The sequence below is a fragment of the Camelus dromedarius genome, chromosome 4 (genome assembly GCF_036321535.1).
Source record: "Camelus dromedarius isolate mCamDro1 chromosome 4, mCamDro1.pat, whole genome shotgun sequence".
Taxonomy (NCBI): Eukaryota; Metazoa; Chordata; class Mammalia; order Artiodactyla; family Camelidae; genus Camelus; species Camelus dromedarius.
The window spans coordinates 18,418,630-18,432,405 of record NC_087439.1 but is presented as its reverse complement, the minus strand read 5'-3'; the positions used below and the strand labels follow the sequence as shown (position 1 = coordinate 18,432,405).

Here is a 13,776-nt window from a genome sequence, read left to right as displayed (position 1 = left end):
GAATAGTGTCAGTCAAGGAAATTTTAGCCAGCCAGCAACACTTGTCAGTGACCTGACACCTCTGCTTCAGGATCCCTGTCAGATTTTTCTACCTTCCCAAGAAGAGAATCAGAATCTTTTTTAGTTTTCTTTCTTTCAATTTACCCAGTTTTAACACTTTGAAAATCCTTGTTAACTTAACTAGTAGTAATCTCTCCAGTCTCTTAATATCAATCCTACATATTCTTAAATTCATCTGTGAAAATCTCACTAAATATAAACAATCTGCCTAACATGTTTCCCACCTGAGTGTTTATATGCAAGTATAACCTTAACACCACTCCTTCCAACTCTAAAGGATCTTTTTAATTTTCTGTTGGCATATTACTGTTGAGGTCTCAGATCTAAGAAAATCATGAGTTCGGGTTGTATTCTTCAAAATCATGGACAAAGGTCTAAACAACCTGTAAGTGTTGCAGTTTCATGACTTCACTGTCTATATATTCCTGGAGTGACACGAATCCTAACTAGTCTTGAACATTAACTTCCTAAAACACTAGAAAAACTAACAGTATTTTGAATAGGTCAAGGGACAGACCCCTCGAGCAGATGGCGAACAGTATTCCTGCAAACCTTCGACAGTCAACGATATTCTAAAAGCATATGATACATGCTCATCAGTAAAAAACTAATTGAAGAATGTCTACATTATATATACATATAAATGCCCAAAGACCTATAACTTTGTTTTTCTACTTTAGTAATTAGCACTACAGTTTCCAAATGGTTTTCCAAAAGTTTATTAATTAAATCTAGCATTTCTTATTTCAAATTCACTAGTTAGCCCAAAAGTGCCTTCTAGGAACATTTAGACACCATCAGTTGTGCTTTTTGTTTAAAAACATAACTACCATAATCCTGGCTTTATTGATTTCGACACCAATTTCAGTAATTACCTAAAGTCTACAACTGTTCAGCTTTTTTCTTGAGAAACAAAAAAACATTCTTTTTTAAAGCTGCTTTTAAAAAAATTTGTCAAGGCAAGACGTAAATGCTTTTTGTAACCCTGGTGCATGTCCCTTAACCACTGTGGACTTAAGTTTCCTCATCTATAAAATGGGGAAAATAAACCTTTTTCTACCAACTGCAAAGATCAACTGAGATTATATGTGAAAAACACAACTTAAAATGTCATAAAACCATTACTATACCCTTCTTTTGGGGGGGGAGGTAATTATGTTTATGTATGTATGTATGCATGCATGTATTTAATGGAGGTACTGGGGGTTTAACCCAGGACCTCGTGCATGCTAAGCACTAACCCTATCACAGAGCTATACCCTCCCCCCATTACTGTACTCTTAATAAGCATACCAAGTATCATTTAATTTTCCTTTCCCTTTTAATCCACCTATTTCCTGACAGGCTTACAGTAGTTATTTATTTATGTGAAACTTAACTCTAAAACAGAGTAAGAAAATCTAAACTACTCAAGCTCTTCTAATTAACAGCACTAGGCTGAAATTTAAGCATAATTTAAAACAATTAAAAATTTCAAATTTAATGTTAAGTTAAACTCACATTTCAGCACCTTGCTCTTCACTGCGGTATATAAAGCTATACGGCTATTACCTAGCCATCAAGAGTCATAAGTTAATAATGAATAAACTGTTATTAAACACAAAAAGTTGAAATAATACACCTCAAATTAACGGTAGTCACAAACACTGATTTGGTTCATGTAATGAGGATTAGCAAAACCATAGAGGCACACACAGGTTTACTGTATTATCCAGGAGATTTCAGTAATAAAATACGGAGCAAAATAACCCAGAGCAACAGAGGGTAAATGAGTTAGTATACGTTCTGAAACTGTAGCTATGAGACTAGGAAGACAACAAAAAGAACCATGGCCTGCATGCCTACTTCTTTTAAACAAGTGGTTAAAAAAAAAACAAAACCAACTTGTAACAAAGCAATTATTCCACACTAGATTCTCCAACCCCATAAAAAAACATAGATAGACCTCAAAAGTTTGCGTTTCAGGAACCTAGAAAGCCAGTAACCGGGAACATCAGGTGGTTTCTCTTTGTTGGTGACCGATGACACAGCTTTCTTCCTGACAGTCCACCACTGATTACAAACCCAAGTGCCGGTCTAATGGCCCGTCCCTATCCCCACCGAAACGCTAACTACACGGGCGTTAAAGCCTCCCAGAGTGGGTCTTCGGGGACGGGGAGCTCTATCTAGAGCGCCCGGGAGGGGGCAGCGGGGTCCGTGAGCACCAAATCCGCAGGCGGCCGGGGAAAGGCTCCGCGAGGAGCTGCGGGGCCAGGAGCTGAGGGGCCGGGCTCGAGGGCCTGCTCGACCCGTCCCCTCGCCCCGCGCAGAGAAGTGACGGCGGGGCTCAGTGCGCTTTGGGGGGAAACCGGGACCGTGCCTCCCGCCCGGGCGCCGGGAGAAGCGGGCGGTGGGGGCCAGGCCCGGTGGGCTCCGAACGGACCGGGGAGGCACCGAGAAGCCACGGACTGGCAGCCCGGGCCTCACGACGCACGGACGAAAGGCTGGGGGCCCCTGGGTTTGGAGGTAGGCCGGAGGGAGCGTCCCGGCCACATCTCGGGCCCTCGCCTCCTTCACCTGCCACAAACACCACGAAGACCGCGCCGCTCCTCTTGGCCGACGCGATGGCGGCCGGAATGGCGCCCTGAAACCACAGCATTGCTGTCCTCCGGCCCCGGTGCTCGCTCGGTGTGTTGTCGCCGCGGCCCGCAGCTGGCCCCGCCCTCTCCGTCGTCGGGCCCCGCGGCCCCCGCAGGTCCGCCCCCCGCCTCCGGCTCCGCACAGGCGCGCAAGCCGGTCAGCGACCCCCTGGGACGCGCGCAAGCGCGCAGGCGAGGCGCGCCCCGCGACACGTGACGCCACACGTCGCCGTCGGAGCCGCGCCCCCGTGCCTTGTCTTGTTGGCAAGTCGGTGCGTGCGCGCACCCGCTAGGCCTCTGGCAACTAAAGTCCCGGAAGTGGAAGGAGGCAGTGGGAAGGATGACTAACCACTAAAGGGCGTCGGCGGCCCCTGCCTGAGGCATAATGGGAATCGTAGTCTTCTTAGGCTTGGTCCCTTTAATACTGTGGAAAATGTAGCCGATTTCCCTGGCACGGTTAAAGGAACAGCGGTAAGAGACACTTCACAATCTATAAAGAGGAGGAGCAATGGCGCTTCTCACCAAGGGATGCGATCCTTAAATGTGGAGGAAATCATCCCCGCCCCGAATGGAACCCTGCCTAGTTGGACTATGTAATTCTCTATTATGATTAGTGGCCATTGTGTGATAGGGTGGGTGTCTCGCTGTGGCGCTAGATGGACCTTGTAGGGATTTACTGTAAGGCTTTGATTTCTATTGAAATTAATTTCAGCCTTAAAGAAAAGACAGGATTAAAAACCACAACAGTCACCTTCTGTAATACCGTACAGCCCGTGTACCTGAGGGGAGGTATTTACTGAACGCAGACCTTGAGTAATTTCCTAGTCATTGGTTAATCATTCCAAGCATCCAAACATTTAGCTATGCTATTGCCAAACCTCAAAACACTTATCTATGCTATTGCTACAGATGCTTTCTAAAGTAAGTCAAAAAGCAGAGCACAGATAATTTATTTTTCAGCTACTTTTCATGGTAATACAAAAGAGAATAATTAACAATTTTGTTTACAATTATATGTGATAATGTACTATAATCAAGATAAGGCACTTTGGGGTTGGTTGCCATTAAAATGAAAACTGATCTATATTTAATGCTTTCATGAAATGACATGGTCTCTAATAACTATGAGCTAAAGGTTTGTATGATTTATTTGAAGTTGTATACGCTATTATATTACATATTCTACATCATTTAAATTTCTCCTCCAGCAGTACCACCGTTTGACTACCTTTGCCAGATTGAGGAGCTACATCTGAAAATACCTTTTTCCTACAAATGTTTAACCTAAAAATAACAGACTGCAGATTTTTATTTACGTTTTTCCAATCAGACCTCTCATATAGTGTTGTTATAAACTGAAACATACTGCTGATTACAGACAGTTACACCATTCCTCAGGAAGAACTGAAGTTGATCTTCAACCATCAACTTTAAATGGATTCCTTAAAATTCAATCAGCATATGCATCCTTTTGGTAGAGTAGCTTCTTTAATTATTCCTAATGTTAGAATTAAATATTAGAAGAATCATTCATAGCTTTTCACTCATTTACCAGATATTTATTGCTCATCTACCATGAACTAGGCATTATACCTGGCATTGATAAGGAGGTGAGGCAGTCAAAGGCCTGCCTTTGTGACTGCATGGTCTAAAGAGGAAGACAGGCACTGAACAAGTGACTGTAAGTGATGATGGATGACACAAGAGGGGAAATATCCCATTCTGCTAATAGCCCACCCAACAATCATGGTTCTACCACACCTGCCATTATTCTTCGCTGGCAGAGTTTGCCCACAGAGAGAGGAAACTGTTCTATTTCAATTTGCACAGATAAAAGCCCATCACAAACTGAATTCTTAACCCTGGTCACTGAAATTTATTCCAATATTTTCAAGAAGGTAGATGAATCAGTGCCAGTCCTTTACCGTTGCTTAAAAAAAGAAATCAAAGTGCATTTCTTACTGAAGCTTGAAATGTAAAATCCCACACCATACTTTAAAAAAAAAAAAAAAGCCTTTTTTTGTTGTTCTGTAGAAGCTTGCACCTGTTTACCACCAGAGGAGGCTGTATGACTTATGTATCGCATAGCCATTAAAAAACAAGTAAAGGAAAAAAACATTCTTTGTTCTTGTTTTTTCTTTAGTGAAAAAGGGAAAGTGTAAAATAAAAGTAAATTGATTATGGAAACATAATCACTCACTTACAGACCAGGAGGAGAATAGTTTATTAGGTTTACGGATGCACATAAAATTTAAAAAGGAGGGAAGAAACATCTGAATATGCTGTAAGCTTCACTCACAACAATTGAATTTTCAGAAGTAAAGATAGGGTGGCACTCCTCTCTGGCTTCTCCTATAGATCCAGGTGAATGAGACAAATTTTTAAAAATTGCCGTATTACATAAGCAGTAATTAAGTCGTTAAGCCCAAGAACTCTGGAGTCAGCCTGCTGGGGTTCCAGTACACAGCCAACACTCATCAGCTATGTGATGACCAAGGGCAAATTTCCTCACCTCTCTGACACTTCAGTTGCCTCACTGTAAACAAAGATAACAACAGAACTTACCTTTTAGGGCTATTGTGATGTTTAAATAGGGACCCTTAGAAGTGCTTAGCAAATGCTTGGCATATAGTAATTAACTGCTTTACAAATGTTAGCTATTATTTCTGCCTGCCTGCCAAAACCATGCTTGAGAAAAATATATATGTGCCTTTCAGGACTCAAAGCGTTTGACTCAGCCAGATCATTTCTTCATTTAATCACTGGACAATTATTTACTGAGAAAGGCACTGGGGGAAGCTGGGGATGTGTTAGTAAACAGAAGCTATAGATGTTTTTCCTGCCCTGAAGATTACATACTGATGGATAGAAAAACATTAAGCAACTAATTGGCCAATTATTCATGTAATTACCATTGTTAATGCTTTGATGAGAAAGTGTGGGATATTGTTAAGAGTTATTACTGGTAGAAATGACTTAGTCTGGAGGACTGAATTAGGGAGCTCTGGAGGAAGAAATATTTGAGGTAAGATCTAAAATGTGAGTACAAATGAACAGAAGTTAGAGGGCAAGGTGGGAAGACTAAATGTTCCAGGTAAGTTATATTGGAAACAAAACAATCTTCAAATTTCAGTGGCTAAACACAAGCAAGGTTTATTTCTCATTCACTTCACAGATGAATGTCAGTCCGAGGTGTAAGGGGGTGTTGGTAAAAGGGGCTTTGTTCCATCTAGTCATTCAAGAACTCTTGAATCCTCCCTTCCTTTTCCTGGCATCTCAAAGATCTCCACTACATCCTCTACATGCAGCCAGCAAGCAAATTTCAGTGTCTACAGATAACCTGGAGATCTTGTTAAAAATGCAGATTCTGATTCAAGTAGGTCTGGGGTGGGACATGAGATGCTGTATTTGTATCAGGCGATCAGTGATACTGGTAACTGCTGATTTCTAGCCCCTACTTTGATTAGCAAGAGCAGGGAGAATCTCTTAGAAGGAGTAGGGGCCAAGCATGGAGGGGCACACATCATTTCTACTTACATTTCATTGCCCCAGACTCAGACACATAGCCCACATAGGTGCAGGGGGCTGGAAAACCTAGTCTGGCAATGTGCCAGGGAAGAGAGACACCCACCTCCTTCCACAGTTTGCTGAAAAACTAACCAATCTCTGCCACAGATTGGGAGAATCCCAGTTTCTAACAGATCACTACTGTATAGAACCCAGAGACAAGAGAGCACGCATGTTCAAGGAACTTTGGGAAGTCCAGTGTGACTCAATCCCAGGAAGGGAGAGGGCAAATGCCAGGGAAGCCTGGAGAAGCAGGTAGGCAAGGGCCAGAGCATGCAAGACCCAGGAGGTGATAAGGATTTTGGACAGTGAAAGTCATGTGATTATTGAACATCTGAAATGACTGAGGAACTGAATTTCTATTTTAATTTTAATTAAATTAATTTACAAGCTACATGTGACTACCATTTTGGATAGCACAACTTCAGGAGCTGGAATAAAATCTCCTGAGATTGCACACAGTCAATCCAACTACAATAAGGAATTGTGTCTAGTGCCTGCTTCCTCACCTGTTTTCTTTCTGATCAGATTCTCGCAGATGTGAACGTGGCTGGTGTTACCCCAGATCACATGCCTGGTCACAGCCACGCTAGGGCGCAGCTTTTTGGAGCAAAAGGGAAGCTGGGATTTGAGTCATCCCAGCTGTTCTTTTGGGGCAGAAAGACTTGTAATGCAGGATAATGTAGACAAAGAGGAATAGCTCATGGATATTTGTGCTGATGTAACATTGCAGGGGCCAAAATGAGTGTTTTGTTGGCTTTTGTCCTTGAGTTATTTGAAGAAGATTGTTTCTTCTTTTCATGTGGGGTTATCAAGCTAGTGATATGCCAGAGCTGTATGTATGATTCTCACCTACTTACGAATTTTCTCATGACCTAGATTAATAACCTCCTTCTCTCAGGATATGGATGCAAGCCCCAGCTCTAACCATGTGCTTTGAGTTATTTATCTGGAAACAAGGATGCCTTAGTGCTTTGCTACACAAAAGTGTGGCCTGAGTACCAGTGGCATTACAGACCTACTGAATCAGGACCTGAATTTTAACAAGATTACCCAGCGGACTCGTAGGCACATTTTATTCCATTTCCCCTTGTGACCAACCAGCCCCTACCTTGCCCCAGCCCCAGCCATTAAGGAACCAAGCCAAGAGCCAAGGTAGCCAGAGCAGGGCATGTGAATCATGCTTCTGTTCCAGCTCCCTCTCAGCACTTAGTGGGAGAGCTCCAGATCAGAGAAATAACCAGGTCTGGAGGCTGGGTCCTCCTTATCCTCTGCTTCTCTAAAGCAGTCAACAAATATTTATTGAACAACTAATGGGTGCTTGGGAATACAGCCACGAGCAAGATAACATCTTTGATCTTATGGAATTATATTCTAGTGGTAGAGACAGAAAATAAACAAAACATCTGCTAGTGATGATATGCAGAAAACTGAGATAGAATGATGTTGAAGATTGTCTGGGTGGCTATATTAGACTGGGTGGCTCATAAAGGCCTCTGTGCTGAAGTGACATTTACATGAAAGATATAGGTGCTGGTGGGGAGAGAACATTCCAGGTACAGATATCCTGGTGTGATAAGAGATAAGATCAGAGATGTAGGAAGGGCTAGATCACGTTGAGTTTTGTAAACGAAGGTATTTTAATAGTAGGAAGTCATTGAGGGATTTTCGGCAAGGGAATGACATAAGCTGATAATCTTTCAGATATTTCTGACTCTGTGAAGATATGGGAACAAGAGTGGAAGCTGGGAGACTGGTTGGGAAAGGCCCTTTCAGTGATTCAACACAGGATGATAACAGCTCAGACCACAGTGGTGGTAATGCAGATAAAGAGAATCCTCAGTATCCTGAGAGAAACTTCAGGATTTGGCTGGGAGGCAGAGTCAACGGGGATTTTTACTGGGCATTTGTGCTTGTGCTAAATTGTTTCCAAAGGTGACTACAAGCATTATCTTCCATCCTACATGCTTTTTTGCCACTTCTCTCATCAAGAGGTTGGGTTTATTTCCTCTGCTGTGAGTTGGCCCCATGACTTTTTTTGGTGGGGGTGGGGGTGGGAGGGTCATTAGGTTTATTTATTTATTTGTTTGTTTAATGGAGGTACTAGGGATTAAACCTAAGTACCTGCTAAGCACGTGCTCTACCACTGCACTATACCCTTCCCTCAAATATATATATATTTTATTGTACTTTTTTTTTTTTTTTGGAGATGCTGGGGATTGAACCCAGGACCTTGTGCATGCTAAGCATTCACTCTACCACTGAGCTACACACATCCCCTTTTTTGTTTTTTAGACAATAGAATGCAACAGAAATGACATTCTGGGATTTGAAGGCTGTAACCCCAAAACTGGGTTCACTTCTTGGTGGGTATCCAGCCAAAAGACACCAGCAAGCCAAAGAGCTGAAGGAAGGATTTATTGCTTGGAGTAAAGGAAAACACTGGGGATCTTTCCCCAGTGTCTCTCCAAGCAGCAAAACTGGGGAAGTTTTAAGATAAGGGTGTATTCTTGAAGGAGCTTGAGCAAAGAATTCAGCATAGAATTGGGGCAAAGGTTGACAGAGTCCAAACTTTAGGTGACTGAAGTCATGAGGGCCAGGAAAGGTCAACAGCAACATCCCTTAGGTTTCAGTTGATCGGGTGTGGTTGAGAGCTGGAGCCGGGTTGAAATTCTATAAAACAGCTCAAAAAAAGTGCTTCAGACTAGTCTTTACCAACGAAACAGAACTGGGGAGCCTCTACCACTGATTATTATCTTTGCTCTTTTATTTCTCTTGCCTGTTAACAGTTTGTTCTTTTGTTCTCTGAGTATCTACCCTATCTGCTTATTAGACCAGGTTTTAAGAAGGCATTTAATTATTCAGTCATAGAAAAAGAAAAAAAATCCTGTTATTTGCAACAACATGAATGAACCTTGAGAACATTATGCTAAATGAAACAGATTAGAGAAAGACAAATACTATATGAGCTCACTTATGTACAGAATCTTAAAAAACTCCTTAATTTATAGAAACAGAATAGATTGGTGGTTGCCAGGGGCGGGTTTAGAACGAATGGGTGAAGGTCATAGGGTACATACTTGCACTGGGAGATGGCCACAAGTCTGATCCCCTATCCTGATTATTAACTGAGATTACTTCCTCTTTTTCCTTTAAAAACCTTCATGGCTGATCAGAATCTTTGGAGTTGGTCTTTTGGGGACACTGAGTCCACCATCTCCCCAGAATGCTGGCATTCTTAAAAAGTAACTTTCCTTTCTGCCAACAAATGCCTCTTGGGATTTTCTTTTCTTTTTTTTTTTTTTATTGAAGTATAGTCAGTTTACAATGTTGTGGGTATTGATTTTCAAGCAGTGAGTGGCCAGACCTGAGGCTGGTAACACTTCCAGCCCCGCCCCAGATGAGAGCAGTGATGTCAGGTGGAGAAGAGGTGAGCCGTTCTCTTCCAGCTTCGCCCAGATTTTTGACCCTCAGGATTGGTCCTTTAAACCACTAAATTCTGGGTGGTTTGTTAAGCAGCAGGAGATGTTTTGGGGGGTGGGGGTGGGAGGTGGACTACGTAGCTCATGGTTTACCTATTTCAGTGCTTCCTCCTCACCCCACCACAAAGAACCAACTTTTATCAGCTTTCTTATTAGAAGCTCCTACAGTCTTTACCTTGAACTCCTCCAATACTCTTACACTGGTAAAATCAAGCCAAAATCAGTCTAAATGTTGACATTAAAGGGGAAGATAACAAATATACAATATGCAGCCTGAGCTTATGTGGGCCAAGGGGTAGGCTGGTGAGGACTATGGGCAGAGTGTGCATACCTGAGCCTCTGGCTCTGTTAGCATCGGCTCACGAAGGTGTCAAGAATTCCCAGCAACGTGGGGTCAGCTTTGAGTCCTGCCACCTTCATGCTAGCCCAACACTGGTCACTAGTGAATGGAATCTGTGCTCTCTGCCTTTGGAGACAACACATTCCCCGTCTCATTATCTGCTGGGCAGGTGGTAGACTGGGACTGTGGGGGATCTGGCCGCCTTCACACAGGGCCTGTGGCTGGCCTCTGCTGAAGTCCTAGACTCACATTTTTTCTGCTGCTGATGACACGTGGAGAAAGAACCCAACTCTCAGCTGCTTCCTGAGGTAGCTGCGGAGGTCCTGGAACCGTGGGCTCTATTGAGACCTGGAGGTTTCCACACTATTCACGGGCCACAGGTCCCTCCCTGGTGGGATCAAGAAAACAATTTCTTAGCTTGAGGGGAGGGTTTGGATCCCTACTTTGTCATCAGCTCAGATGACAAACAAATTATTATTTATTACTGCTGGCAAACACACTTTGTACTCCAGATTTATAAACACATACCCAATATATCCATGTTCTCTGTGGACCAAGGGCTGAAAAACCAGTAAGCCATATTCTCAGCTTTCTACTATAACGTAGCTGAAGTGCCCAGGAAGTTATTAAGTGCCTGCTATCACTCCCAAGGGGCTGCTGGAATGCAGCTGCCGATATTGGCAGAGGTAAAGAATAACTCATTTTATTGGTAAAAGTACTATTTGCCCCTAAATATGATCAGCGCTTTGGGAAAACTCAGGCAGGGCTGTGGGGTATCTGAAGCAGTCCTTAGGTCTGGGCCAAATCACATCTTAAATGCCTCTTCCTCCCACCATTTTTCTATAGGTGAAATCAGATTCTATAAGATCAAAAAGAACAGGAGACTATAGACCAGGAAATGCACGCATATTTTTGGAGTGTGTGTGTAGGGTGGGACCAAGTGGGGCTTTCCAGACATCTGCACCGGAGCCTGATAATACCTATTGCTTTTTTTTGCGGGGAGTGTGGATTAGGTGTATTTTTTTAATGGAGGTGCTGGAGATTGAAACCAGGACCTCATGCTGGCTAGGCATGCACTCTACTACTGAGCTATACCCTCACTGCCTACCCCTCTTGAGTTGAAAATCAAACCCCTAGTCTGGGATGGAAGCAAACCAGGCTCCAGACAAGCTGCAGATGGCAGACCCTCCTCCTCCCACTCTCCCTTTGAGTTTCCCAGTGGTTTGTATTTGCTGGGCTAACAAATGGAGAAAGCTTTCTATAAAGCATTTGAGCTAAACTGGACAATTGGGTGCTCAGTATATCGGCTAAAAACACAAATTCTTCACCTAACCAGACAATGTTCTATTTTAATTTGTATGCTCAAACTCAAAATTGTCTACAACTGATGGGCATTAACTTATAAGAGAACAAAGGTCTATGAGCCATAACCACAGTAATCACTCTCACAGAGAACATGCTTGTAGAGTATTTGTAAAATGAGGGGGTTTACTGTCTTTCATTTTTAACTCTGAAATTGAAATCTTCAAGACAGGTTACGCCTTTCATACTGACTCTCATTTCAAAAGGTGATTTTAATTTACAAAAGACAAAGTGGGTCTATATTTGTAAACATTTATTCTCTTGAACTGAAAAAGGCTTGCATCAGCACACATTGTACAGCCTTGCAAATTACACAGAAATTGAAACAAAAAGTTCGTTCTTCATAAGTGCAATGAATCTTTGATGTCCAGTGATCCGCTGCAAACAATGAAAACACATTTTAAACCACTTAGGAAGTTTCCAGCACTCATCAGATGCATTTCCTCAGGTGACAAAAAATCCACAAGGAGGGGAATGCAAATAAGTAGCAGTTAGTTATCGGAGGGACACTTAAAAAAAAAAAAAAAAAAAAGTGGAAGTATTTTCCTGCTTGGAATGATTCCCATTCCTCTCTGAATCTAAGTGGTTTGATCAAGAGGCATTAAGAACATAATTTACTTTATGCTTATGTTCATACAACCTAAGTGAATAAGGAAAGGACCCTATGAGGGAGTTCTGTATTTTCTGGAAATTGTTTCTGTGTTTAGAGATACAGGGGAAGAGTAATCTTCTATTTGTGGGCTCTCCTCAGTTACCCTCCAGCGCTCCCAAAAGACAGTATATGGTTTTGACTTGGTTATTCCACTCCTGTATTCTTTTCCCCCCAAAGTCCATGTTGGGTCACACTGTGCTAGCTGCAAAAAAAGAAATACAGGTTGCAACTGGTTGTAATCATTTTGAAGAATAATTTGCTGTACAATAGAGCTTTGGATCTGATACAAGAATTCAGAAATATAAAACAAAATAACTATAAAAGTTAGGAGGCATTTGGACAGCATTTCCTCAGAAAAAGCTGCTAACTCTGTATCATTCCGGTGTGGATTCCTACAGTCACTTGGGGTGAAATGTGTATTTCCTCCCCTTTGCTGGATCACTGGCCTGTCTTCAGAAGTTGTAACACCATGACCACAAATCCTAGGAGTCTCTATCATGTTAACAGAAGCTCCAAATACCAAGCCAATTAAAGATGGGCGAGGACAGGGGAGTCACAAAGGCCAAGGGTCCAAGGTGGCTGTTACTGAGAACTTGCCCTTTCCAAAATGTGGAAGTCATAGTGCTTCTTGCTCGTTCTCAGCTTAAACTTGTTAACCGAGTTAATTTGTTTCTTCAGTGCATTCTGCGCAGCTGAAATGGAGGGGAATGTGGCTAAGACAGTATACGTGGAGGCCAAGTCACTGGGTTTAGAGCGTTCAGGGTTGACAGTGTTGTCCCCGCTGCCACAGCAGAGGGGGTGACGACGCAGCTGGGGCTGGGACTGGGGGTCCCGGAGCCACCGGATCTTGGCGCCAATTTTAAAGAGTTCCCCAAAAAGCTTCTCGGCTTCCATGCGAGTTATTCCATCTGGTAGTTCAGTAATTTCCAAGACCTTCCCAACAACTAGAATGGAAAAGGTGTAGAATTAATAATTCCCCTTACGAAAACAGGTGAGCAAAAAGTACCGCAGACCCAAATGTAACACAGGAAATGAACAACATTTTCTGAAACCATTCAAGTCCACAAAGCTATACTTATTATGGCCACCTTCTAAATACCTCCTACTTACCCCTCAGGCAAGGGGTGCAGAGTTACACGTATCGCAGGCCTCACTGACAGCCTCACAAACGAAATGCACCCTTGTGCAGTGGCTTCTCCCAGTCGGCTGTGTATCTCGGGCACACAGCTTCCCAAGCTTCATGTCCTTATTGTAAAATTGAGTATTATCTTTATAACAGCACTTTCCCTAACCACCCAAGGCTGATGGATAGAAAGTTAAAGTACAGAATTGAAAGCATCCTGTCACAGAAAGGCGATATATTTGTTCATTCACACTATTGCCTTATGGGTGTGAGCACGAATTTCTTTCTGGAAGAATCTCGAGGCAACGCGGTTGATTATGCCTGATCCTCTCACACCTCTTTTGAAACCCTTTGGTCCCTTCCCCTCTCCTAAACCCACCTGTACCTCATTACACCCTCAAACCTGAAATGAGACAGAATTTAAAGGACACATTCCAGAGCCCTACATTATAGACGGCATAATTTTCTATGACTTTGTGTATGACTCTAAAAGAGGAAGACCCATTTCTGTGGTGTGGTGGTTTTACAGACTGCCAAAACGGCCAGCACTTTGTAGAACCATATCCATCTGC

The 13,776-nt window shown here is 42.8% G+C and overlaps 2 protein-coding genes across 15 annotated transcripts in view; both read right to left on the bottom strand.

Annotated features, from left to right (window-relative positions):
• The window catches only part of UBXN4 (UBX domain protein 4), a 31,008-nt gene extending 28,010 nt beyond the window's left edge, over positions 1–2,998 (bottom strand). Inside the window, exon 1 of the mRNA XM_064484729.1 lies at positions 2,617–2,998. Coding sequence (XP_064340799.1) covers positions 2,617–2,698 — 82 coding nt within the window. The 5' untranslated portion in view covers positions 2,699–2,998. The remainder of the gene's footprint in view (positions 1–2,616) is intronic.
• Positions 2,999–11,667: 8,669 nt separating this feature from the next.
• The window catches only part of R3HDM1 (R3H domain containing 1), an 82,651-nt gene continuing 80,542 nt past the window's right edge, over positions 11,668–13,776 (bottom strand). For all 14 annotated transcript variants that reach the window (XM_031451318.2, XM_031451323.2, XM_031451324.2 and 11 more), the window contains one exon: positions 11,668–13,025. In XM_031451318.2, coding sequence (XP_031307178.2) covers positions 12,664–13,025 — 362 coding nt within the window. In that variant the 3' untranslated portion in view covers positions 11,668–12,663. The remainder of the gene's footprint in view (positions 13,026–13,776) is intronic.